Here is a 27,321-nt window from a genome sequence, read left to right as displayed (position 1 = left end):
TTGAGGCCTCAAAAGCTTTCAGGAATACTGCCCCACTTTCACTGACTGGGACCTTTCTGGATTTTAAAGATGTGGTTAGCCTTGAAGCCTTTTGGGATGACATCACCAAACCTCTGGATAGAAAGCTCTATTTTCAACTCAGAATTGGCAGTCTACCAGTTAGAGCACTCACATCCAGATGGTCAGGGGGCGGAAAGGTTGCCTGTCCTGGTTGCCCGGCACCTCTGGAAACAATCAATCACATGTTATACGGGTGTCCTGTGTATGCAGTACCCCGGCGGGTATGGCTACGCCCAATGTGCAAGTGACTGGGCACCAGGAGTGGTATGGTAGCCACTAGAATAATTCGCACCAGCAGTAATCCCCCAGTGTATAAAGCTGTGGCAAAGTTCCTAGGTTGGGCATGGGCAATCAGAAGCAATTTGTTGGAGAGGTAATCCCTTTTCTTTTTTGACTAAGATCAAAAATCTGATGGAAAATTATGCACTTTAATACCTATGAATTGTGATGTATATAGTTAAAATGAATTTTAAGTCTCTGTTTTTTAAATCTTTTAACACTATAATGAATTTCATGTATTAAATGCTTTTATGACAATCGTCGAACTGTACTGAACTGGGTCAAGAATGTAGGGCAAGGAGTGGTAAGATCCAGGGGAGAAGAGAAAATCAAATTTGGTGAAGGTGATTGGTTCAAAATAAAGTTGTGGAGGATTGCAATTAGACTTTCCAAGTACAAAGGCCCTTTTCAAATTGCCAGGGTGGGAAAATTTTTTGTGATTTTTGAAAATGGTGAGAGGTGGAATTTCAGGAATGTAGTGTTATATCAGAAAGAGGGGGAGAATGTGTGAGGAAAGAGGATGAGGGATGTTTGGGAATGATGTTTATGGGGGATGAGGAAATCAATGGTACTGGTTGTGGCTCAGGTATTGACTCAGTTAGTGGGGTTGGTGGTTCAAGACCAATCAGTAGTTCGGAGACCACCTACCTATCTTGAGGACTATGTCAGACCTTGGTTTTTGGGCTCATTACCACCTTCTTTTCGGATACCAATGTATTTGCTGTTCTTTTGGTATATTGTGCTTTTGTTTTTTTTTCTCTTCCGTATTAGGGGCTCATTACGATGTCCCACAAGACACCGTCTCGGGACCAACCAACTTGCGGTCGGCGGTTCCACCCGCCCGATTATGATGAGACCAAGCACTGTTCGGTCGGATTCCCATTGTTCCTATGGGAGTTTATGTTCCGCCGGACAACCGGCTGTAACACAGGCTCCTACGGGGAAATGAGGGTGTGCGGAAAACCCTGCACCCTGTCGCAGGCACCCCATGGAGCCTGCCACACAGTGCAGGGTTTTACAAGTGGGTCACTTATGGACCCCTTCAGCCCCCAACTGGAAGCCGCAGGATGAAGGGGCCCTGTCAGGCGCTCCCAAAGTCACTTTCTGACAGCCTATTCATGTTGGACAAGCCAACACGGAAAGGCTTTTGGAAACTGACATCGTAATCCTGAGGTCAGAAATTCTGTCCGTGGGGTGTACAATGAAGTTCCGACTGACATAAATACTCCGAGAGCAGGTTGGAACAAATTCTGAATGACGCGCACTTTAGCTTCCGATCATAAACATCGTAATGGGTCGGGCAGATGGTAAACCGACTGAGTCAGTCTGGAGGGCTCTGACACATTCGAGGAGAATCTGATTGTCAGGAGGAGGCTTTCAGGCCCGACATTGTAATCGGCCCCTTAGTTTCTTTTTATTCATGGAGGAATGGAAAGGGATGTCTATGATGTAACTGCATTTGTATGTGTTCTATTTTGAATGTTCCTTTGTAGATTGTGAGGTGAAGGTAATTCCAAAAATATCAGTTGCGCCTGGCATCTATTACTCTGTTTGATGTAAAGGTGTATCTTTCCACCGCAACACTCTCATTCAGTTAATCCAAAACAAAATATGGAATCTGATTGAGCTAAAAAATTGCAATCCTAGATTGAATTGTTCTTCCATCACAAGGTTTGCTGAATGTTCTTATTAATCAAGAAAAATACCCTGCCTTTAAGAGTTTGTTTTTTCCTGGGCTTGGGCTGAGCTAGCATGTATGGGACACACTTCCACTCTATGCATGAGCAGAATTTAAGGTTTTAATAACATTATTTTTGATTGCCATGCTCAAAGCTTGCAAAGAATATAGTTCTCACATCAAAGTTTTCTCAAGTTTCATCGTATGTGATATGGGGTTTCAGTATTGCTTATAATTGTAATGATGATAATGATGATTTGCTGACCTCTGTAGAGATCTAAATAATAAAGGTTGATTAATTGATTGATTGATTGTTACGTTTGTTCTACCAAAGCATTGCCTGGCGTAAACCCAAAGCCTCTCGAGGAGAGACAAAAAAATGTAAACATCTAGCAAGTGAGTAAAGAAGGTAAGAGGGTTATGACATGGACATTCACCTTCCAAAATAGATGGTCGGAATGTGGAGCACTCTATGAGTGTGAAGAGGGCCAACAACCCCTGGGAAAGACCTTCTGCAGCAACACTCCAAGCTCTGGCTTTTCTGTTTCTCCCTGTTTAATTTAGAACAATCTCTGCTGAATGTTTGAAATGCTCTAATAGCATTATGGCCACCCTGTCTCTGAATGTACTCTTCCACATGATACGCCTTCTCTGCGGCTCGGGTCAATAACTCAGTTAGAGGGCCTACAGGTAGTAAAGCTTTCAGCAGATGGCTACAGGGCCATGAAGCTGGCAAACAATTTGAAGTAGAAGGTCTCTCTGTGGCACATTAATAAAGTGCCTATTCTGTGTAAATATTACAAAACATGGCTTCACATGAAGACACTGAATGCAAGAAACAAACAACAATCTCAAGCATTGGAGAAAAAACTAGGCAATGCATAGAACTAGGAATCCCGTTGCTCTACACTACCCATACTACTCACACATTGATTCATTCTATACTCCTTTTCTATCATAGTAGTCAATTCTATAAAGGTTGCTGACCTATTGGAAAACTTCCATTGCCTTTAGTAGGATGCTGGTGAGATGGGTAAGAATTATTTTTCCTGTATACAGGGCTCAGTGTCTATAACAGGAATTATGTGTCCTCTCAATGAACCTCATATGAACCTCAAAAGCATTGACTGCCATGTTCATTACTCAATGGTACATGGATATGTCATAAGGTGGAATTGGTCTGGAATGTTCATTTTCTAACAATGCCTTGGACTCTCACAGTTGTGAGTTTCCACTCACAAAACAACACAGGGTGCAAATGCTCAAGCGTGAGCTCAAAGGTCCATACAACAAATACATTTCCACCTTCTTCTGTGGTAAGTCTGCCTCATTGTCCTGCATAGTATCTCCTCATCTTCATGTATATTGTATTCTAGCTCCTCTGTCTCAAGATTTGTAATTTGCACTCCTCATCCCTCATACTGATGTCATTCTTCACCTCATGTGTGGCGTTTTGTGAGTGTTTGAAAGTGCTACATCTTTCATTGCCATTTTGACACCCAGAGGCTTAGGAACCTTGAATTGTGACATGGATTCTTCAAAAACACTTTTTGTTTTGATGTTCAGTTTCTGCCTTGAGTGTTCTTTTCTTCCTCTCATCAACAATGGTGTCAGATGTTTTGATCCGGGAAGGAATCTTCCATCGAGACTGCCTGCCTCTCCTTTCCCTTCAAAGCTTGTGCGTCCTGGGAAGTCAAGCCAACTGCTTCTGGCACTACCTGCATTGTATATGGGCCTGATAGAAAGTGTCTTGAGCTCCTTCGACCGAATATCGTTTGACATCAAGGACATGTATTTGTGTGGTTCCAGTTTTTTCCCTAAAGTTTTCGACTGCCATTTTTTTCGGCAGCTTGGATGCTGTGTCTCTCATCACCTATGACTGCTTTTTAGATTGCAATACAGGAACCCAATATGAAGGGTCCAGAGACCTGGTTGGTGTTTTGTGGTTACTGCTTACTAAGTCAGTGTGTACCAGATTATGTAAGAAAGAAAAATTTCTTTCTAGAGTCCCCTCACTCACCGGGGTTACCCCACGGTGACATGCTTCATCATTGGGGCCATCCCAGTTCTCTACGAAAAGGGGCGTGCTGCGACAAGGCGACTACGCTGGAGCACTGGTTTTGTGAGATGACTATGTGTGGTGTAAGTGTGGTGATGGTGGAGTGGGTGTGAAATTAAAAATACAGTGCTAGTGGGCCTCAACAATTTATTTTGCTCCTAGTGTGGTATAAAATTAAAAAGGGGTAACACTGTATTCTAACTTTAATTGAGCTAGATCAGTGTTATGGTCGACATGTTTCAAGCTCCCCCAAGCTTTTCATCAGGACCATACAGGGTCCAGCCCTGTATTTCCACTCCTATATTCAAATGAAAAAAGTGTTTTATAAAAATAAATACTAATTATTTACACTATACGCTGTTAATAATAAAACATGCGTGTTTTTCTGTACATACGGTTTGTAATTTACTCGAAATGATAAACCCGCTCGGTACTACCTGATCACTCCTCACCCGACCGCATAGTATGCGGTCGGGTGAGGAGTGATCAGGTAGTACCGAGCGGGTTTGCCGATAGGAACAATGTTTCCACGAGGCGATCCTGCCCTTGCCTAAGACCATGGAGTGTAACCAAACACTCGTTTATCATTTCGACCCTGTATGGTCCTGATGAAAAGCTTGGGGGAGCTTGAAACATGTCGACCATAACACTGATCTAGCTCAATTAAAGTTAGAATACAGTGTTACCCCTTTTTAATTTTATACCACACTAGGAGCAAAATAAATTGTTGAGGCCCACTAGCACGGTATTATTAATTTCACACCCACTCCACCATCACCACACTTACACCACACATAGTCATCTCACAAAACCAGTGCTCCAGCGTAGTCGCCTTGTCGCAGCACGCCCCTTTTCGTAGAGAACTGGGATGGCCCCAATGATGAAGCATGTCACCGTGGGGCAACCCCGGTGAGTGAGGGGACTCTAGAAAGAAATTTTTCTTTCTTACATAATCTGGTACACACTGACTTAGTAAGCAGTAACCACAAAACACCAACCAGGTCTCTGGACCCTTCATATTCGGTTCCTGTATTGCATATACTGACTGGAGGCCGACCTGGTTTGGTCTAACCTCCTTCTCCCTCCATTTTTTGTTCTTGCTTTTTAGATTGTGCATTGTACTCTTAGGGTCCACTTTATTATACACTGAACTTTCTGTTGTTTACCTTAAGTTTCCATAGCCTCAACCTCATCCATTTCCCATAAGTCAATGTCCTCCAAAGACGGAGATTTCTCTTCTACCTCTCCAGTTTAGAAATTCTTGCTATATTTGCAGCCTTACAATGTGCAAATAATACCTTGTCCCTGTGAATTAAATAATTTGGGTTTAACTGCAAATTAATCCTAGATGTATAGCCCCTTGGAAGGCAGAACATACATACTGGATGTTTGTAGTTAAGAACATATTTTCAATGGGAGTTTGTGCAGAATTTGAAAATCATGTTCACACTACAAAATGGTGTCAAGGAATCTGAGGGAACCAACCGTCAGAAAATGTCATTCTCCCATTAGGTCAAAGTCTCCCGGGAATATCACAGCAATTTCAATCAAGCATTGAGTGTCAATATCTACTGCGATCTCAATAACTTTGGTTTTCTTTCAAGGTCTCTCGGTGAATTTTCAAAAACGTATGGGGGAGCACCCTAGGCACACCTACGAACCCAATGGTGGATAAAAAGTATCTCTAATGGTGGTCAGTTTAGGGGTCTTTGAAGGTGTACTGCATATGTCATAGTTAGGTTCTCCCTATGTCAACGCCCACCAAGAGTATAAAACAGTTCTGAAATCCAGCAGCTCAAGACCCAACCACTAGATGGGGGAATCATACATAGCAGCATGTGAATCTAGAAGCAATTTCATACAAAAGCAGGATTTTCAATTTTGGTAGCTGTTTATGGCATTGCAATTATCTACATTTTATTTCTGATAGTGAGACTACTTTGATAGACTCCACTACATAACTGGCGGAGTAGATAGGAGCACTGGACTGGAATGGTGGAAAGTTTGAAGTTATTTAGTGGTTGGATTATGAGGTACTTTTGGACAGTGTGTTACTGTTTGACATGGATAGGGCACAGGTCATAACAGTGTGATGGGCTGTGTTGAACTTGTCTTTTGACTATCACTTTAATTACACTGTTATTATATCAGTTTTACGCATACTACTAAAGTGTGGAATGGATGTGCTCTTTCTGTCCTTCCAGAGTTGTCCAGTCAATGAAGGCTAAAGTGAAAGAAGTGAAACTCAGAACAAAAGGCTAAAAGAAACTATGAAGTAAAATAATACAACCAACTAAATTGGACAATAATTTAAACTTCATGGTTCACAGGAGCATCTCACCTTGATCCCGGCACTCCTGCACTTTCCCACAGCATCTGGCACTGCAGCCCGAGGGGGGTCAATCATGGAAATCAGTCCAATAAAGCAGAGGTCGACGATGGGAAAGTTTAGTTCCTCTATATCAAACTTGAACCCACGTGGAAATTGTTCTGGAGGCAGAAAGTAGTGGCAGAAACCTAGAAAACAAGAGAGGGAGATGATCAACGCATCTATTAACTAGAGCAGCGAAGTGTACATTCAAGGCACTTACAGGACATAAACCAACTGGGAAAAATATACTCCATGTTCTTGCTTTGAAGATGAGGTAATTGTACAAGCAGAAGAAAACCCAATATATGCAATACGTAGAATACATGTGATCGATGCAGTAATGTGTATGCCATTGACAGAAATACACAGTCTAGTTACTTATAGAACTACAAGTACAGCATAAACAAATGCATATGCCAAATACATAGGAGTGTGTGCTACATATAGTAGTAAAAGGCATGTTACATCAGCAGAAATCTATGTGCCACCTATTGACTGGAGGTAAATTTGGTTTAGCAGATATTTCTCCCTAAATATTTGTATGCAATAGTAAACTGAATGAGGTGAGGGAAAATGATCAAATGAAACATACTAAGTCTAATTCAACCCTGTGGCCACGAAGGACTTTAGCAAGGTCCGCATTAAAACAGCAACACCCCTGCCTTTCCAACTTAGAGAACTGTGAGAATGCATAAATATAAACATTCACAAAATGCATATTCTGCAGTTCAAGTCTCACAAGGTACTGCCTTTGTGAGAAACAAAAATCCTGATGAAGTATTGTGCCTCGAGAAGTTGCTAATTTGGTGAAGAACCAAAGAAAGTAATAGTTTCGAGCTCAAAATTTTATTTCGCAACAGACTGTTTATTATTCCCCCCTGTAGTGGTTGGATCCAGAAGTTGTCATCACAAAAAATAAATTTGTATTTTTGTGTGTTGTCAGCAATATTTCAGGTGGCACCAAACCATATACCCACAAAGTCCCAGTACATGATGACCATCTGTAGATTCTTTTTCCCATTAAGGCTGTGCATGTGTGTGTGGTGAGGGTCAGGGTTGATGGATGACCCAAATACGTAATAAATATTTTGTTATTGTTACTACTACCATCATTGCAGGGACTTTGCTCGATCTAGATGTGTTTCAAGAAGCATAACAATCGTTACAGGTTAGGTACTAAGGGACAGCTGGATCAAACTTTTATGTGGTCGCAAACAGACTGATTCGCAGAAACGGACCATATGAAACCACAAAAAAGCATTTTGGTATGTATTAAACACAAACTGTGATTCAGTAACATGCTACCGAATCACAATTTTCTTTAATTTGTTTATTAATGATAATGTATTAATTCATAATTGTCTTTAATAAATTCTCTTCATCTTCCACCTTTGATGCTGAAGAATATAGGTCAAGCCACTACAAGGATGCAAACCTCATTGTTTCGTTGTTCACCGCTCTGACCAATGAACAAGTCACTGATCTGATTTAAATCACTAATTTTATTTATTTTATTTTTGGTTTTTGTATAGCGCGTAGTCACCCTTGAGTATCCCAGCGCTGAAACCTCGAACTCCTAACGGGGGGCACAGGAAACATGTGGAGCGGATCAGGGAAAAAGGAGGGTTTTGAGGGATTTTCTAAATCGAAAGAGGTTTGGCTCGGCTCTGAGGTTTGAGGGGAGAGCGTTCCATTTTCTGACTAACTCAGGCTCACCTCTCAACCCTAGTCCTGCCTCCATTCTACAACTGACCCCTTAGGTCATGGCCAACCACCTCATGAAAATGTTTTAATACATTTATCTCTGTAGGATAGTTTCCAACTCTATGGAAAAAGGCATCTATTCTCCTCTTGCTGAAGAAACCTAGCCTAGAACCCCAATGACCCTAGCAATTATAGGCCCATATCTAGTCTACCATTTCCTGCCCAAATAATTGACAAAGCTTTAAATCAGCAACTGGCTACTTCTATACAGATGAATGAGCTCTTGGACCTCACCCAGTTCAGTTTCAGGAGCTGCACACAGCACAGAAACTGCGATGTTAAAGGCCACTGAGGAAAGACAGATTTTATCGGCGGCCTTTGATACGGTCAACCACAGTTTGTTGGTTGACCATCTCAGCAGTATTGGAATTAAGGGACATGCTCTGTCCCTTCTGAGCTCCTTCCTAAATGGAAGGGAACAAACAGTATCCCTGAATAATTTTGAGTCAGAACATTTAGTCTTGCCTTATGGAGTTCCCCAGGGATCCTATAAAAGTCCCACATTGTTTAGCCCTTTCGATGCTGATGACGAGCTCAGCTCGTCATCACCCATGGGTGGCATGTGCTGATGATGAGCTGAGCTCGTCATGTAACGCGGTTATTTTAAAAAAGCCGCACAGCGCAAAAATCGCCGCAGCAGCGATGCGGTTAATATTTATGTGACGTCCATGGCAGTGCTGATCAAATAATTCAGATTTTTTTAACTTCCTATGCCGACGATACCCAAATTGTATTTTCTTTTCCGACCCTCTTAATAAACCGGCCAAAGATGTCATAATTGCATGCTAGCTTTCAGTGATTGGATGGACCGTAAGTGCCTCAAATTAAATTCCAGCAAGATGGAGGTTCTACTGTTCGAGGAGGATGCTTTCTTCTGGGTGCCATCTTGTTGGTCTTAAGAGTTATGAACCTTAAATACATCTGTTAGCAAAGTTAAGAATTTGGGTATACTAATGGATAACAGACTTGTGTTCAGTGATCAAGTGAATGCCACTATATCAGCATCCTTTTACACTTCAAGATAATACAAAATCATGTTGTTCATTCCCCTTAAGCTACAAAAAAACTGTAGGAACTGCTCTTGTTTAGCCAAACTTAACTGCTGTAATAGTTTATTCTCAACTTACGTTTCCAATATGCCAACATGCTACAGGTTCTCCAGAACGCAGCAGCCAGGCTGCTATTGGGAATTCTTAAAACCCAGTCAGCCAAACACGCCTTACAGAAGCTACATTGGCTTCCAGTAAAACATAGAGTAAGTTTCATGGCCTTGTATATCACCCAATGGGCCTTACAAGATTCAGGCCCTATATTCCTTAAACATAGGTTTAGATGGTACCAGCCAGAAAGGTTGCTAAGCTCAAGCACTGCCTTGAATGCTGTTCCTAAGTTTAGGCTTTCTTCCTAAGGTGGAGGGGGTTTAGTAGTAGGGCGTCTTAAAACTATGGAACGCCCTCCTCACGTATGCCCGACCTACTGACTTTTATAAAGGTTCTCAAAACCTGTCTTTTTAATAATTAATGGGCATGCACTTCTCCTCATCATGGCAGTGCCAAGATGTCTCCGGGTAATTGTTGCACTTTACAAAAACTTTTTAACAAAACATAACAATTTCGGTTTGAGACCAAATACTCATTCTGTATTTGGAAGAGACGTCCCTTTCAAATACCAAATCAGAATAGTATGGTATTAATGATTTGCGACTGAATTCTGGTCACAATACAGTAATTTACAGATTACCAAAGTGTATTTATAATGCATTCAGATAGAAGAATCAAGAGTCACCAGACTGTCGCGTCAAAAGCGTTTATCTTTATACCACTTTTAATTATATACCAGATATAACCAAAAATGTCGAACAATCAATTTAAAAAATGATTAAACATATATATATATATATATCAATATAGTTTATGGACGTTGTCTGGCCCATAACTGTCATGACTTGCATTAGAAATCTTGGAAAACAATTCAGACAATAGCGGTATTTATTTTATTTATTTGTATTTTTATTCTTGTATAGCGCTTGAATCGATCCCCGAAGGGGTATCTCTGCACTTAGGACAGACCGTGAGGGTGCGATGAAGTTCCAGCAAGATTAGGCACCAAAAAGAGTGGTCTTAAGCAGCTTCCTGAATTTAAGTGATCCAAGCACTGTCTCAAAGACATGGGAAGCTCATTCCAGTATGGAGGGCCAAGTTGGGAGGGAGCTCTTCCTCCTAATCTTGCCTTTCTCACTCGAGGCACCACAAGAAGGTGTTTAGCACTCGAGCGGAGGGATCTCGATGGTACCTATGGCATGAATTTCTCCGAGAGGTAAGTGGGACCCAAATTATGCAGTGACTTATAGATGGTGCAGTAGATTTTAGATCTGACCCGTTGGCGGATAGGGAGCCAGTGCAACTTCATAAGAAGAGGACGAGAGGGGGTCCTGGAGGGAACATTGAGGACCAACCGTGCCGGCGTATTCTGGACTACCTGCAGTCTGCTGAGTGAAGCGTCATTAGCAGAAATCAACAGGCCGTTACAGTAGTCCAGACAACTCAGTACCATCTCATGGACTAAAGTTTTCCGATCAGGAAGCAGAGGGAAAACTCGACTGGGCAGGCCTATCAGAACACCAAAACACCTAGTAAAAAATGTTTCAATGTACATTGTTAAAGTTCTTGCAATAATTACATTTATTATTATTTGTGATTTTCCCTGTAGCAAACAATTTTTCACATAACCTCCACTTGTGGGAACTTGAAATCGTATTGGGTTACTCTTATGGCCATACTTTTTCCAAAATACAACCACTGGTGTTTTTATGATGAATTTCCTAGCATAGCTTTTGCGTTCAGAGGCAAACTTTGGGGCCGATTACGATGGCGGACATAATGGAGTCCGTCCGCCATCATGGTGGTGACCGGGACCGTCTGCAATACATGCGGCGGTTCCACACACCCAATTAGGATGCGACCGCCACCATGGCGATCGCATTTGGCACTTTAACATTGTGGTGGGTGCTGCCGAATGCAGCACCCGCCGCAATGTTCAAAATGCATGTTATGCATTTCACTGCACTACGTGGCAGGCATGCTATAGGAAATCGAGAGCAGAGGTGCTGGCGGAGCACTCTGTCAGAAGATTCGATAATTGCTGAGGGAGAAAAAATCAATAACCCAATTGGGGTTCGACTGTTAGTTGCAGAGAGGGGTGTGTGACACTGGTGTTGCACTTAGCAGAGGGTACCTGTCCTAACCTGCATCTGTCCTGTCCTGATCCTTATTGGTCCCGATCTGAATCTCCACCTATCCTTTCTCTTTGGGACCGTATTAATCGGGAGCCTGGTCTTTGCCCCAGCCCGTGGCCAGGGTTAGTTTACACACCATTCTAGGTAAATATAATCTGTGTGGTATATCAATTGTACTGTTTCCCTTTCTCACCCTTCCCAGGTATCAATGTTTAAAAGAAATCCCGTAATATTTCTACATATCAATGCATTAGTTATTATTTTCCTGATCAAAAAGGCTTTGACTGCTATTGTATGGACTCTGACATTTAAGACTTTGCTTGCATAAAGCATTTAAACTTTACCGAGTCTGTGATCATCCATGAAGATAAATGTCTATATTCTACTTATTAGTCTAACACCCTATTCGATCCCTTAGGAATTAAGATACAGGTAACAAGGATTGGTAAGTCAAAAGTGTCCAGGTATAAAGTCCTAAAGTGAATAAAATCCTGATAGGCAGGAGGTAGAGGCCGATTACCTGTTCAAAGTGTGCATGTTTATGGGCCCAGGTGAGTATGATAATTGAGCAGGTAACTCCGCGTGCCATCATAGGCACCGCCACCATTTTATAAATGCAAACCTTTCCGCCAGGCAATCGGTGCGATTGTCTGTGGTGGTCGGTTCTTGCGTCCACCATGGTCGCAGTCTGATCCCCCCGCCATCGTAATTTGGCGGGGGGGAAATCGCGGTCCGATGGCGGAAGGACCGCCACCGCATGGCTGGCGGTCCTTCCGCCATCGTGATCGGCCCCTTAGTCTTTGTGCCTGTTTTCCCCCACCACATAAATACACAAAAGTTCAAAATGACTATGTTACAAAGTACAGATTGTTATGCCACTGATGGGACGCTCAGTTTATTTGGCAGCATTTGTCCTTGAGCACCCTGTGTGCCAAATTCTAAATCAGGTTCATAGACTTCTCAATTTTAGTGCCTTCTGGAGACACAGACTCACCCAAAACTCTCTCTCCAAGTCCCCCCAGTTCAAAGTATGCATTCTGGAATGCATCCTTCATCTCTTCATCCAGGTGCACTTCCTGTCCATGTAGTAGGATGGTGGAGCATCGATCGAGGATCCGCTCTGGGGCCCCTTTCATCACCAGAATGTACCCTTCTTTGTTGTCCTCCCGCTCATGAACTGACAGCTGACAATAAAAAACAGAGAGAAAAGATTTTCAAAAAGTTCAAGGTTTAAGATCTTTTTAGCAATGACCACAACAATGAAAGTACATCAGCTATCTAATTTCTCAGATATAATATGTGCAAATTAGGAATCAATTTTCATCAAGGTGAGGCTTTAGTGATAATTATGCTTCGGATGGAATTTGGGTTGGCTACTTCTGCTAGAATCAGAATTCCACTTTGTGGAAAATCTATTTTCAACAAGTGCTGCATGAGAAATACCAGTGTTTATGCCCATTTTGATAAGTGAGTAGAATTTCAACAGCAAACCAAAATTTCTGCAATTAAGTAGGTATGAGTGATTTCTTTCCCACTGAGTTGAGGGGAAGGCTGGATTATTTTTTACTTGTGAGAAATTGCATGGAAGTATTTTTTCTCTAACACTCTTTTCTCTTTTTCTCTCTAGCCCTGATCATTCTCAGAAAACTCACCATTACCAGTCTGTCAGTATTTGAGGCCTGGTTCCCATTAAGAATTGCAAACACGGGCAAAATATATTGCGCGATGTAGTCATTAGAAGACTACCTCCAAGAGTAAACGGGGGTATTTTGAACACAGAAAACTAATTATTTCAGGCCTTTTGACTGCATATATTGCAATATTAGTGGTTAGGTTAAGGGAATTAATTTAAAACACACACCCCCATAAGATTACTGCAACCTGAGGATTAGACTCAATATTGTATCATTGCGTTCATTGCCTGTTTTTGTCTTCTCTTGTTGCCAGTGGAGTGCCCAAAGGGCCAGATATCTTTCGTTGTGGCATGTGGAAATGCACAATGTCATTAGTTAAAATGATGCCCCCCTGCCTGCAAAAATGGCAGATGGACTCTGATTTTGCACCATCTCACAAATAAACAAAGTTCTTAATCAGAATGTGTCCCTGTGGCTGGGAGAGGTGGACTTCTCCAAATAACCTTTGATAGCCCACATTGCTGCAATTGTACTAAGGGACTAGATTTTGACCAAGAACGTAGAGCCTCATTTGAACTTTGGCGACTGGCCACCAAAACACTGTTGTGGCTGACGCACCTCCTCCACACCAGCCTGCGGCCTAATTTGATCCTTTCTAACCTCATTGCCATCACTGTTCCCTCAAATCATCTTCTGAAGCCACGGTGAGACCTAAAGTACTTGCAAAATGATCTGTATTGGCTGGTCTGGTATAACAAATTTATCATCACATATCATTCCTAGAGACAGATTTCCCCAAAGTGAGGAATAACATAACTAACAATATGCGAAGAGAGCTTTTCTCTGCACATGAGAGACTTTCATTACTTTTTGGTTCCAGGATACCGTGGTATAAATGGTTGACCCAGAAATATGGGACACAACCTCCACTGCTGCCAGACTGTCAGCCATTCTCATTGGCACAGAAAGTTAGAGTTGGTGCTTGGCACACCAGACATTTTTTTGGGTGAGCCCATTTTCACCCACCATTTACTGAGGCATATAAGCCAGATTTGACCCCAAATAGGTGAAATCAAAAAATTGTGATCACCACCAGTGTCGGCTTTATAAACAGCTTTAACAATTTATAAACACCTGTTCTCTTTCAGCTGGACACTTTAACTCCAAATGGTTTAACTGGCCCATCTTTAACAAGCACTGTCAAATCCAATAGGTCTCGCCTATGCAATTGTGTTTTGGCCATGTTGTACAGCAGTGTGGCTACTGATCAGAAAGGTTAATAGTTAGTGGCATGGAGTGGGGCCGGATGGGGTAGACTCGGATAGGGTAGATTGGGGGTAGAGTGGAGTGGGGTAGATTGGGATGGGTTGGGGTAGATTGGAGAAGGGTTGATTGGATTAGGACAGATTGGGGCGGAGTGGGGTAGATTGAAGTGGAGTAAATTTTAATGGGGCACATTGGAGTGGGGTAGACTGGATGGGTACATGGGAGTGGGGTAAATTATAGAGTGATATAGTGGCATAGAGCAGTGTGGAGTTGAATAGAGTGGAATAGATTGGAGTGGGGTAGATTGGACCGGAGTGGAGTGGAGTGAGGTGTAGTGGGGTAGAGTAGAGTGGAGTAGAATGGAGTGGAGTAGATTGGAGTGGGGTCGATTGGACTGGAGTGGAGTAGATTGGGGAACAGTGGAGTGCAGTTTGATTGGAGTAGATATTAGAGGAGTAGACTGGTGTGGGGTAGATTGGAGTGGATTGGGGTAGATTGGAGTAGGGCAGATTGGAGTGGAGAGGGGAGGGGTGGAGTGGTGTTGATTTGAGGTGGGTAGATTAGGGTGGAGTGGGGTATATTAGGGTGGAGAGGATTAGAATGGAATGGGATAGATTGGATGGATTGTAGTGGAGTAGATTGGAGTGAAGTGGGGCAGAGTGGAGTGGGGTAGACTGGGGTGGAGTGGGGTAGATTGGAGTCTGGTAGATGGGAGCGTGGTAGATTGGAGTGGGGCAGACAGAAGTTTGGGGAGGAGTGAGGTAGGGTAGGTTTGAGTGGGGTTGATTGGGGTGGAGTGGGGTGGATTGGAGGGGAGTGGGTTAGATTAGAATGGAGTGGGGTAGTTTTGAGTGGCATGTGTTAGATTAGAGTGAAGTGGATTGGGGTAGATTGTGTATGGTGGAATGGAGTGTGGTAGATCGGGGTAGTGTGGAGTGGAGTAGATTGGGTCAATTAGAGTAGGTAGATTGGGGGTGGGGAGGTTAGTATAGAGTGGAGTGGGTTTGATTGGATTGGTGTAGGGTTTAGTGGAGTTCAAAAGATTGGGTAAGGGTGGAGCGTAGTGGGTTATATTAGGATGAAGTGGGGTAGATTTGATGATTAGAATAGAGTAGATTGGAATGGAGTGGGGTAGACTGGAGTGGGGTGGGGTAAAGTGGAGTGGGGTAGGTTGCAGCGGGGTGGGGAATAGTGGGGTTGAATAGATTGAAGTGGAGTAGAATGGAGTAGCGTAGATTGGGGTGGGATAGATTGGGGTGGGATGGGGTAGACTGGAGAAGTTTGATTAGGACATATTGGGGTGGAGTTCGGTAGATTGAAGTGGGGTAGATTTGAATCGGGCAGATTAGAGTGGGTAGATTGTAGGGGTAGAATGGAGTGGGGCAATTGTGTGATTGAAGTGGGGTAGATTGGAGCGGAGTGGGGTAGATTGGGGAAGGGTGGAGTGCAGTGGATTGGGGTACATTTGAGTTGAGTAGACATGAATGGGGAGATTGGAGTGGAGTGGGGTAGATGGAAGTATGGCAGAATGAAGTGGAGAGGGGTGGAGCTGAGTGGGGTAGACTGGAATGGAGTGGGGTAGAGTAGGGAGGAGTGGGATAGATTGGGTGGATTGTGGTGGGGTTGATTGGAGTGAAGTGGGACAGACTGGAGTGGGGTGGATTGGAGTGAGCTAGTTAGGAGTGGGATAGTTTGGAGTGTGGTAGACTTGGGTGGAGTGTGGTAGATTGGAGTCTGGTAGATGGGAACAGGGTAGATTGGAGTGGGACATATTGGAGTGGGGTAGAGTGAAGTTGAGTAGTTTGGGGTAGAGTGAGGTAGGATAGATTGGAGTGGGATGGAGTGGGTTAGATTAGACTGGAGTGGGGTAGATTTGAGTGGCATGTGTTAGATTAGAGTGAAGTGGAGTGGGGTAGATTGGTTAGGGTGGAATGGAGTGTGGTAGATTGGGGTAGAGTGGAGTGGTGTAGATTGGGTGGATTGGAGTAGATAGATTAGATAGATTAGAGTGGGCTAGATTGTTGCAGAGTGAAGTGGATTAAATTGGAGTGGAGTGGGGTATAGTAGAGTTGGACAGGATCAAGTGGATTCGAGATTGCAGTGCAGTGAGACAGATTGGGTAAGAGTGGAGTGGAGTGGGGTATATTAGGGTTGAGTGGGGTAGATTGGGTTGATTAGAATAGGGTAGATTAGAATGGGGTGGGGTAAACTGGAGTGCGGTAGAGGAGGGTGGGGTAGAGTAGAGTTGGGTAGATTGCAGCGGGGTGGGGTTGAGTGGGGTGTAGTGTGGTAGAGTAGATTGGAGTGGAGTAGAATGGAGTGGAGTTGATTAGGGTTGGTAGATTGGGGTGGGGTAGATTGGAGTGGGGTAATTAGGATGGAGTGGGTAGATTAGGGTGGAGAGGGGTAGATTGGAGTGGTATCGAGTGGGTGGATTGTGGTGGGGTAGATTGAAGTAAAGTGGGGCAGACTGGAGTGAAGTGGGTTGTATTAGAGCGAGATAGCTAGGAGTGGGATAGCTTGAAGTGGTGTAGACTGGGTTGGAGTGGGGTAGATTCAAGTCAAGTCAAGTCATAAAATTTGTATAGCGCACTACATACCCAGAGGGTTTCAAGGCGCTTAGGAAGGGGAGGAGGATTATTTGTCAAATATCCACGTTTTAAGCTGCTTTCTGAACGCTAGGTGATTCTGGGTGAGGCGAAGGTAGGCGGGGAGTGAGTTCCATGTTTTGGCAGCCAAGTATGAAAAGGATCTGCCTCCCATGGTGGTCTTGTTGATGCGAGGTACAGTGGCGAAGGCTTGGCTGGAAGAGCGAAGTTGGCGGGAGGGGGTGTAGAAGGACAGTCGAGAGTTGAGGCAATCTGGACCGATGTCGTAGAGTGATTTGTGTGCGTGGGTAAGCAGTCGGAAAGTGATCCTCTTATTGACGGGTAGCCAGTGGAGGTCTTTAAGGTGACCAGAGATGTGTTCGTTTCGTGGGATGTCTAGTATGAGCCTGGCTGAGGCGTTTTGGATTCGTTGTAGTTTCTTCTGGAGTTTAGCGGTGGTACCTGCGTAGAGGGTGTTTCCGTAGTCCAGTCGGCTCGTGACTAGAGCGTGGGTGACTGTTTTCCTTGTCTCGGAGGGGATCCAGCGAAATGTTTTTCTGAGCATGCGAAGAATGTTAAAGCAGGAAGAGGATACGGCGTTGACTTGTCTGTTCATTGAGAGTGAAGAATCCAGGATGACGCCAAGGTTCCGTGCGTGGTCTGTCGGGATGGGTGCTTTTCCGAGGGCTTCCGGCCACCAGGAGTCGTCCCATGCAGAGGGGGATGAACCTAAGATGAGCACTTCTGTTTTGTCTGAGTTCAGTTTCAGACGGCTTTGTTTCATCCATTCGGCGACTTCTTTCATTCCTTCGTGTAAGTTAGTTTTGGGGGTGCTGGGGTCCTTGGTGAGAGAAAGGATTAGTTGAGTGTCATCCGCGTAAGAGATGATGTTGAGGTTGTGTTGGCGGGCGATGGTCGCGAGGGGGCTCATGTATACGTTGAAGAGGGTGGGACTGAGTGAGGATCCTTGAGGTACGCCGCAGATGATTTCAGAGGCTTCGGACTTGAATGGTGGGAGGCGGACTCTCTGGGTTCTTCCTGTGACGAACAAGGTGATCCATTCCAGTGCCTTTCCTTGAATTCCGATGTTTCTGAGGCGTTGTAGAAGGGTGCTGTGGCAGACTGTGTCGAAGGCTGCAGAGAGGTCGAGGAGGATGAGGGCGACTGTGTCTCCATTGTCCAGTAGAGTTCGAATGTCGTCTGTTGCTGCGATGAGGGCGGTCTCAGTGCTGTGTTTGGCTCGGAAGCCAGATTGTGAGGGGTCGAGTGATTTGTTGGCTTCGAGGAAGGTGGCGAGCTGGTTGTTGACGGCTTTTTCGATGACTTTGGCCGGGAATGGAAGAAGCGAGATGGGGCGGTAGTTTTTGAGTTCGGTGGGGTCTGCTGTTGGTTTTTTCAGAAGGGCGGTGAGTTCAGCGTGTTTCCAGTCTTCCGGGAAGGTGGCGGAGTTGAGGGAGCAGTTGATGACGTCTCGGAGGTGCGGAGCTATGACAGAGTCTGCTTTGTTGAAGATGTGGTGAGGGCATGGGTCTGTGGGGGATCCAGAGTGGATGGAATTCATCAGGCGGATGGTGTCCTCCGTGGAGATTGGGTTCCAGGCGTTAAGGGTGTTTACGGGGGGAAGATGGTCAGCAGATGGTAGGGTGGGTTGGCTTCCGGGTTGGTTGTCAAAGCTGTTGTGGATGTCAGCAATCTTGTTGTGGAAAAAAGAGGCTAGGGAGTCGCAGAGGGTTTGAGAGGGGGTGATGTCGTTGGAGTTGGCCGAGGGGTTGGAAAATTCCTTGACGATGTTGAAAAGTTCCTTGCTGTTGTGGGCGTTGTTGTCGAGTCGATCCTTGAATGCTGTTTTCTTGGCTTTTCGGATCAGTTGGTGGTATGTACGGGTGGCGCTTTTGAAGGCGTCCTTGTTGCTGGTGGATGGGTCTTTTTTCCAGGCCTTTTCAAGGGAGCGGCAGAGTTTCTTGGACTTCTTGAGATCATCGTTGAACCATGAGGCCTTCTTGTTGCCAAGTTTGTGTTGACGTTTTTTCAGTGGTGCTAAGGTGTCGGCGGTGTTGGATAGCCAAAGGGTGAGGTTGGAGGCGGCTTCGTTGACGTTAGAAGAGAGGGCTGGGGAGGTTTGAAGGAGCGATGTGGAGATCTGATCCGTGGTGATTTTGTTCCAGTTTCTTTGTAGAGTTGGTTGGAGGTGGATGATGGGTTTCGGCTTGTTGTAGGTGAAGTGAACGCAGCTGTGGTCAGTCCAGATGAGATCCGTAGTGTGGCTGAAGGAGACATGGTTGCTGGAGGTGAAAATGGGGTCGAGTGTGTGACCTGCGATGTGGGTGGGGGAAGTGACCAGTTGTTTAAGTCCGAGGTTGGCGAGGTTGTCTAAGAGGGTGGCGGTGTTGCGGTCGTTGATCTTTTCAAGGTGGAAGTTGAGGTCTCCCAGAAGGATGTAGTCTTTGGAGGGGAGCGCGTGAGGGGTGATGAAGTCCGTGATGTCTTCACTGAATTTTGCGCGGGGTCCTGGTGGTCTGTAGAGGAGGGTGCCTCTAAGAGTTGTCTTGGGGTCGATGTGGATCTGGAAGTGGAGGTGTTCGGAGTTAGCGAGGTTGGCGTCGGAGCTGGTAGAGATGCGGATGGATTTCTTATGGACGATAGCGATTCCTCCTCCTGTGTGGCTGGTACGGTCTTTGCGAGTGATCTTATAGTCTTCAGGGATGGCGATGGTGATGTCTGGTGCGGAGGAAGCGTTCATCCATGTTTCCGTTAGGAAGGCGATGTCTGGAGAGATGGTGTCTAGTAGGTTCCATAGGTCGATGGCGTGTCTGTGGACCGAGCGGGTGTTGAGCAGGATGCATTGTAGGTGGTTGGGGTCGGGAATCTGTGGTGTGGTCGTAGCGGAGTTGTTGACGGTGCCGATGAATTTGCAGGAGTAGCAGGAGAACGGTCCATGGGTGCGTCCAGGAGCGGCTTGGACGCAGTTGGGGGCGCGACCGGGGTTAAGGGCTAGGAGGGTGGCGGCATCGTAGGTAACGCGGGGGGCTGGGCAGCGCGAGGGGCAGGGGGTCTGGCGCTGGGCGCGGTCCAGGCGCGGACGGGCGTAGACGGGCTTACCTTTGGCGCACCTTCGGCGCGGATTGGGCGCGGTCGCTGCGCGTGATCGCTGCGCGCGGGAACAGCTGTCATATATGGATGGTGGAAGGGGAGGGGCGAGGGCGTCTCAGCTGGGAGGCGGGGCGGGCACACGAGGACGACGAGAACAACAAACAAAATGGAGGCGGAGGGGGGAGGCACAGCGGAGCGCTACAGGTAAACGCGCTGGTAAGGCTAGGGAAGCGGACACAATGACACCACAAGCAGGCGGACTGAAATTAAAAGGCAGCGAATGAAGTACAAACACAGAGCGCCAAAGCAATCAGTAAAATGAGCACAGTGCGCCAATGCAATCAGTAAAATAAGCACAAATACAGAGCGCCAATGCAATCAGATAACAGGCAGCGAGCGAGCACAGCCACAGAGCGCCAATGCAATCAATAAAGTGAGCACAAGCACAGAGCAATGCAAACAGTTAGAGGGCAAGAAACGCTGGGATACCAGATGTCTGGAGGGACACTGGGAGCGACCCCTCAGCCCGTGAGGAAGGAGCGAGTCACGGCGCTTGTAGGGGGAGAAGAGGTATTTGACGATAGTGGGAGGGCGTCTCAGCTGGGAGGCGGGGCGGGCACACGAGGACGACGAGAACAACAAACAAAATGGAGGCGGAGGGGGGAGGCACAGCGGAGCGCTACAGGTAAACGCGCTGGTAAGGCTAGGGAAGCGGACACAATGACACCACAAGCAGGCGGACTGAAATTAAAAGGCAGCGAATGAAGTACAGACACAGAGCGCCAAAGCAATCAGTAAAATGAGCACAGTGCGCCAATGCAATCAGTAAAATAAGCACAAATACAGAGCGCCAATGCAATCAGATAACAGGCAGCGAGCGAGCACAGCCACAGAGCGCCAATGCAATCAATAAAGTGAGCACAAGCACAGAGCAATGCAAACAGTTAGAGGGCAAGAAACGCTGGGATACCAGATGTCTGGAGGGACACTGGGAGCGACCCCTCAGCCCGTGAGGAAGGAGCGAGTCTGGTAGATGGGAGCGGGGTAGATAGGAGTGGGGCAGACTGTAGTGGGTTAGATTGGAGTTGAGTACTTTGGGGTGGAGTAGGGTAGATTGGAGTTGGGTGGATTGGGGTGGAGTGGGTTAGATTAGACTAGACTGAGGTAAATTTTAGTGGCATGTGCTAGATTAGAGTGAAGTGGAGTGGGGTAGATGTTATGTTATGTTATCTGTATTTTTTTATAGCGCTCGGCTACTCCAAGGAGTGTCCCTGCGCTTTTATTTTTAACCTGAAACAGAGAACACAACAGCGCAAATAAAAAAGGACCAGAAATCAAAAGAAAGAGCATATCTAGAGAGCAAAAAGCCAAGTTTTAAGGCCCTTCCTAAAAGCTAACAGGTTGGAGGTGCTACGCAGTGACACGGGCAGAGTGTTCCATAGCTGAGGCACCAACAGCCTGAAAGACCGGCCCCCAATGCGTGCCCTTTTTACCCGAGGAACCACAGCGAGGAACAAAGACTCGGATCTCAGGGATCGGGCAGGATGGTAGAAGGCTAGCCTCTTTTGGAGATATTTCGCTCCAGAAGCGTAAAGAGCCTTGTGAGCCAAGGTCAAGGCCTTAAAAACTATCCACTTCCAGATAGGCAGCCAATGAAGTGACTGCAGGAGGCCAGAGGTTCTGGCTCGCCCGTAGAGGCCAAAGATGGCCCGTGCTGCCGAGTTCTGGACCACCTGCAGCCGTTGCAAGAGATACTCCGGCAGGCCGAGATAAAGGACATTGGAATAGTCCAATCTCAAGCCAATTAAGGCCTGAACCGTAATCTTCCTATGATCTTCCGGGAGCAGAGGAAGAAACTTGCGGAGCATCCTGAGGAGGCCAAAGCATGTACCCGTTACGCCCAGAATCTGTGATCTCAACGTCAGGCCGTTGTCGATCTTGACCCCCAGAGTCTTGGCTAGCTGGGAAGAGCCTGCTGGAGGGACCATGTTGACAGGCCACCATTCCTGCCAATCTGGATCAGACCGACAACCGAAGAAGAGTACCTCAGATTTATCTGAGTTGCACTTGAGGCTGTTAAGCTGGAACCAGTTAAAAACAGCCCAAGGCACCCACGGATACTCTCTCCATCAAAATCTGCTCCCTTCCCACACGTAAAGAGGAGCTGGGTATCATCGGCGTAGGATACGATCTGGGCCCCAAAAGACTCCGCCAGTGCCGCCAGAGGGGTAATAATGATGTTGAAGAGAGTCTGGCTCAACACTGAACCCTGCGGGACTCCGACTCCCAATGGCGGCATCACGGCAGAGCAAGGAGAGGCCCAGACCGTTTGTCAGCGGCCAGCCAAGAAAGATCTAAACCAGCTGAGCACCGTCCCCCTCAGACCGATCTCATAAAGTCTGGCGAGGAGACCCTCATGGGGGACGGTGTCAAATGCCGCCGACAAATCAAGCATCACAAGCATAGCTTTGCCTCCTGAATCCAGTACCTCCTTGATTGCCTCCGATTGAATAGGGTGGAATGAAGTGGGGTATATTGGGTGGATTGGAGTAGGTAGATTGGAATTGAGTGGAGTGGGGTAGATCGGAATTGAGTGAAGTTTAGTGGAGTGGATTCGAAATTGAAGTAGACTGAGACAAATTGGATAAGAGTGGAGTGGAGTGGGGTATATTAGGGTGGAGTGGGGTAGACTGGGTGGATTAGAATAGGGTAGATTGGAATGAAGGGAGGTAGACTAAAGTGGGGTAGAGTGGGGTGGGATAGAGTGGTGTGGGGTAGATTGCAGCAGGTGGGGTGTAGTGGGGTAGAGTAGATTGGAGTGCAGTAGGATGGAGCAGAGTAGATTGTGGTGGGTGAGGTGGGGTAGATTTGAATGGGGTAAATTGTGTGATTGTAGTGGGGTAGATTGGAGCAGAGTGGGGTAGATTGAGGAAGAGTGGAGTGCAGTTAATTGGGATAGATGGGAGAGGGGTAGATTAGAGTGGAGTAGACTGGAGCGGGGAAGATTGGAGTGAAGTGGGATAGATTGGAATGAAGTGGGGTAGATTAGGGTGGAGTGGGGTAGATTGGGTGGATTAGAATAGGGTAGATTGGAATGGAGAGGGGTAGACTAAGTGGGGTAGAGTGGGGTGGGGTAGACTGGAGTGGGGTAGATTGCAGTGGGGTGGGATGTAGTGGGGTAGAGTAGATTGGAATGGAGTGGAGTAGATAGTTGTGTTGTAGATTGGGGTGGGATGGGGTAGATTTGAATGGGGCAGATTGGAGTAGGGTAGATTGGACGGGTAGATTGTAATGTGGTAAATTGTCTAGGGCAGATTGGAGTGGAGAGGGGTGGAGTGGAGTGGGGCGGGTACAGCTACACTGAGCAGTAGAGGATTAAGCCTAGGGTAAATACCAAATACATATAGGGCAAAGCCAGAGTGGATGTCACTCCATGATGGGGATGTGGGAACATGGGGGGATTTATGATTTATGGTGGTTTGTTCTTCTGTAGGTACTGAGGGCTTGGTTGACCATGACTTTGGATTGTAGGATATTATCACCTCCTCTGATTGAACAAAGAAAGCCCCACCATTTGTCAAATGCAGGTGGTGGATCTCCAGTCAGAGAGAGCAGTTTTGATGCCTGAGGAGAGGAGAAGGTCTACCAGCGAAGAGGTGGGGGGAGACGAGTCAAAATCGCAAGTAATCCTACACTTTCTGTTAGGAAATCAATTTCTATTGGTGCCTTTGTGATTTAGCGCAGGAGGTCTTGTGTTTTTGTCCATAGCGGAAGAGACATCTTACGTTGGAAAATCATATGTTGGAGGTCCCCGGGTCCTTCCTCACAACCCTTGCCGGATTAAATCCCGTGGAGGCCCGTAGGCAGTCGCAATTTCGGGGCCCCACTTGCAAATTATCTCCTAATAAGTTTTTAATTTTACCAACCAACAATTTTCATAAACCAACTTTATAACACAAAACTAAACATTAACAATTATTAATGTTATTAAACAAAAATTAATAGGAAACAATTTAAGAAAGCTTGATTGTAATTTTCTTTCAAGATCAAATCAATATTATTTTGATCTGTTGTCACCCCTAAAAGGATCTGGGCTCATAGGCCGGTGTCCACTTTTCCTATTTGGTAATCCAGAATTGCTCACCACGCCAACATGTGACCGAGTCCCTTATCCCTAATTTGTGTAGTCTGGTTGGGTTCCAATACGTTTTTGTGGCTAGATCAGAATCTGGATTATGCCAGGACAGGAAACAATCTTTACAACGCAATTTCTACAACGCACTACCATTACAATGCAGTCATTACAACGCAACATCCCTTAAAACGCATGCCATCACAACGCAACCATTACCACGCATGACACTACAGCGCATACAATTACAACTCATGTCACTACAACGCAGTCATTACAACGCATACCATTACAACGCAGACCATTACAACGCATAGTACCATTACACTATCCAACACTTACCCTACTGTTGCACCCCCTGGAGTTAGAATAGTAATGTTTACCCCTACACTATCCAATACTTACCATACATGCAATGTAATGGTATGCGTTGTAATGGTATGCGCTGTAAAGGTAGTATGCGTTGTAATGGAATGAGTTGTAAAGGTAGTTTTCAGAAAATTCGTTGTAATGGCATGCGTTGTAATGGAATGCGTTGTAAAGGATGTTGTGTTGTAAATAAAGCGTCGTAAAGGTATGCGTTGTAAAAGTATGCGTTGTAACATCATACATCCTGCCAGGACAGGTGTGAATATGGCTTCGAAGGGGGAGCTCCAGATTTCCCACAGGCAGTTTCGTCAATGTGGGGGGAGTCCATTGAATGGGGGAGGGGTTTCCATTTCCTGTTTAATAGTCTCAGGGCCTGTCTGTAATGTATGTCAAGGAGTTTATAGACTCACAGAGTGGGAAGGTCTGGCTCATTGGAGGGTTTCAGTTTACTGAACACAATCTTGAGTCGTAAGGCTTTGTAGAAGTCAATATTACGTTGAGCCACTTCTTTTTGTAAAGTGAAAAACAGGCTGCATGTATTGAAAGGCAGCAACTAGCGGTTACAGCTTGAGGTTCGACTGACCCGGAGCTGTTTCCCCACCACCCCCAGCGCCTTGAGACCCTCACGGGTGAGTAGCGTGCTCTATAAACCACTGATTTATTGATTGATTGATTGATTGAGGTTAGGGAGGGCCCATCCCCTTCTCTCCCTGGGTAGAGACAAATACCTGCTCACCATCCTTATTTTACCATAAGACCAGATAAATCTAGAAATCATGGCCTCCATTATTTTAAACCAGGAGTTTTCAAACTCGAAAGGAACAGCATGAAAGAAATACAGAACTTTTGGCAAGAGTAGCATTTTAGCAATATTGCAACGACTCCCGATCGACAGGTGTAGTTTGTTCCATCTCCCCAAGTTACGTTTAGCTTTCCTGTTGATTGGGGCAATATGTATCTTAACCATCTGATCCAGTTTCATGCTAATGCTTATGCTAACCCAGAGATAAACTGCCTGCTCAATCACCCGTGGATCCTGGGCTATAACTTGCCTATTCACAGATTTTGACCTAATGAGAGCCAGGTCAGAAACTTGCAACAAACAGAACTTACATTGACGATAACAGGCAGGTCAGGAAGTACTTACTGACTTTGAGAAAGTTGTTATTTGCCATATAAGTTGACCCTTAATCAAGCTACCAATAGCACTGCTCATCCTGCTAGCAGTGATTTGCCACCCCTTCTTGCTATGCTAGAAACAGAATTGTAAAAATTGCTAACCAGTGCAAGCCATAGAGCCTGAATGGTCATTAGGATATAGCATGGTTTCCACACCTAGGGGCCCATTAGGATGTCGGGCGGATTGCCCCCGCCAGGCTGGCGGCAGCTACCGTCAGCCTGGTGGGGGCAATCCGCCCGACATCCGCACTCGAATTTCCCCGCTATATTAGTATGGGGGGGGACCTCGGCGGACGGAAAGACCGTCCGCCGCTTTTCTGCCCCGGTCGCCTTGCGGCTGCGGCGGAAAAGGATTAATATGGTGGCGGTGTCTATTAGACACCGCCAACCATATTACAATGGGCTTAGGGAGATGCCTTTCCGTGGCGGCACTGCCACCACGGAAAGGCATGCGGTCTTCACTCTGGGGGCCCTCTGCGGGCCTCCAGAGTGAAGGAGAGGTGGGGGGTGCACACGGGGGTGGTACCCCCCTGCATTTGCATAAACAGCGCAGCAGGCACCACGCGGTGCCTGCCGCTTTGTTTATGCAAATGTAAAAGTGCATTTTTAGCATTGTGGCGGGCGGTGCTGAGAGCACCGCTCGCCATAATGCTAAAAATACAGGATGCGCCCGCCACAGTGGCGGACGCATCCTAATGTCCCCCGCGGGACCCCTGCCCTTATAGCGGGTGGTCCGGATGGGATGGCGGGCCATCCTAATGGACCCCCTTGTCTTTTATTCCAGACAGCTTACCTGATACTTATTGGTGGAGTTGAATGGGATCTCAGCCACTTTTGGATTGCGGTCTCTCAACTTCTTGACTGATCCGCAGGAGAGTTCAATGCACTTCAGCAGGGCAGACTCCGAGGCATCTCCAGCTGTGTCTCTCTATCAAGGGAAAGAACAACCAAGAAGACACAAGGAGAGATTATTACCTCTCTTATTACAGTGTCGGGAAAGACCAAACATCTCTTACAGGATTTAAAACAAATGTATTTTAAATAGCGCACTGCACCTAAACGGTATTAGAGCACTTTACAAGTAACTCAAATGAAACATAAGCAAGCAACATGTGAAACAAAGTATCGAAGAAGGACAGGAAAACAAAGATCCAATGGAGGAAGAGGAGGAGCAGCCGCTCAAAAGCGGGGCAGGGGGAAGGGAAAGAATGCAAGGAGATAGAAATCACAGAAAATTGCCTTCAAAATATAGAAACAAAGCTGTCAAACAGCCAAGCCAGACAGCACCCTAGAATGACATATTCAAAAAAACATAATTTAGAGTCCACTTGTGAAATAAGCACATATATATAGGGTTAGGCAACATCCCCAGCAACGATCACGGATTTTGAAGTGCCTTTTTTGCCCGGGGCATATAAATGAAGTGGAGAGAGGTGAAGCACTTTATTTTGCAAATTCACATTGTAATCTGATAGTACTTAGAACAATTGTGCAGACCAGTGAACTAAGGGCCATATGTATCAAGGCCAAATGGGTTCGCAAACGCCGAAATTTGCAAAATTTCGGCGTTTGCGAACTCATTTTCGCAAAATGGTATGTATGAAGGAATTTGGGTGC

General features: G+C 45.8%; 1 protein-coding gene across 2 annotated transcripts in view; it reads right to left on the bottom strand.

Moving 5' to 3' along the window:
• The window catches only part of LOC147673695 (sodium/potassium-transporting ATPase subunit alpha-2), a 393,987-nt gene that overhangs the window by 84,404 nt on the left and 282,262 nt on the right, over positions 1 to 27,321 (bottom strand). For both annotated transcript variants that reach the window (XM_086947613.1, XM_086947614.1), the window contains exons 11-13: positions 26,498 to 26,632; positions 12,441 to 12,630; positions 6,418 to 6,593 (exon numbers count right to left, since the gene is read on the bottom strand). In XM_086947613.1, coding sequence (XP_086803739.1) covers positions 6,418 to 6,593; positions 12,441 to 12,630; positions 26,498 to 26,632 — 501 coding nt within the window. The remainder of the gene's footprint in view (positions 1 to 6,417; positions 6,594 to 12,440; positions 12,631 to 26,497; positions 26,633 to 27,321) is intronic.

The sequence above is a fragment of the Lissotriton vulgaris genome, chromosome 12 (assembly GCF_964263255.1).
Source record: "Lissotriton vulgaris chromosome 12, aLisVul1.2, whole genome shotgun sequence".
Taxonomy (NCBI): Eukaryota; Metazoa; Chordata; class Amphibia; order Caudata; family Salamandridae; genus Lissotriton; species Lissotriton vulgaris.
Note: the sequence above shows the minus strand (reverse complement) of the source record. Positions and strands in the feature narration are given on the sequence as shown.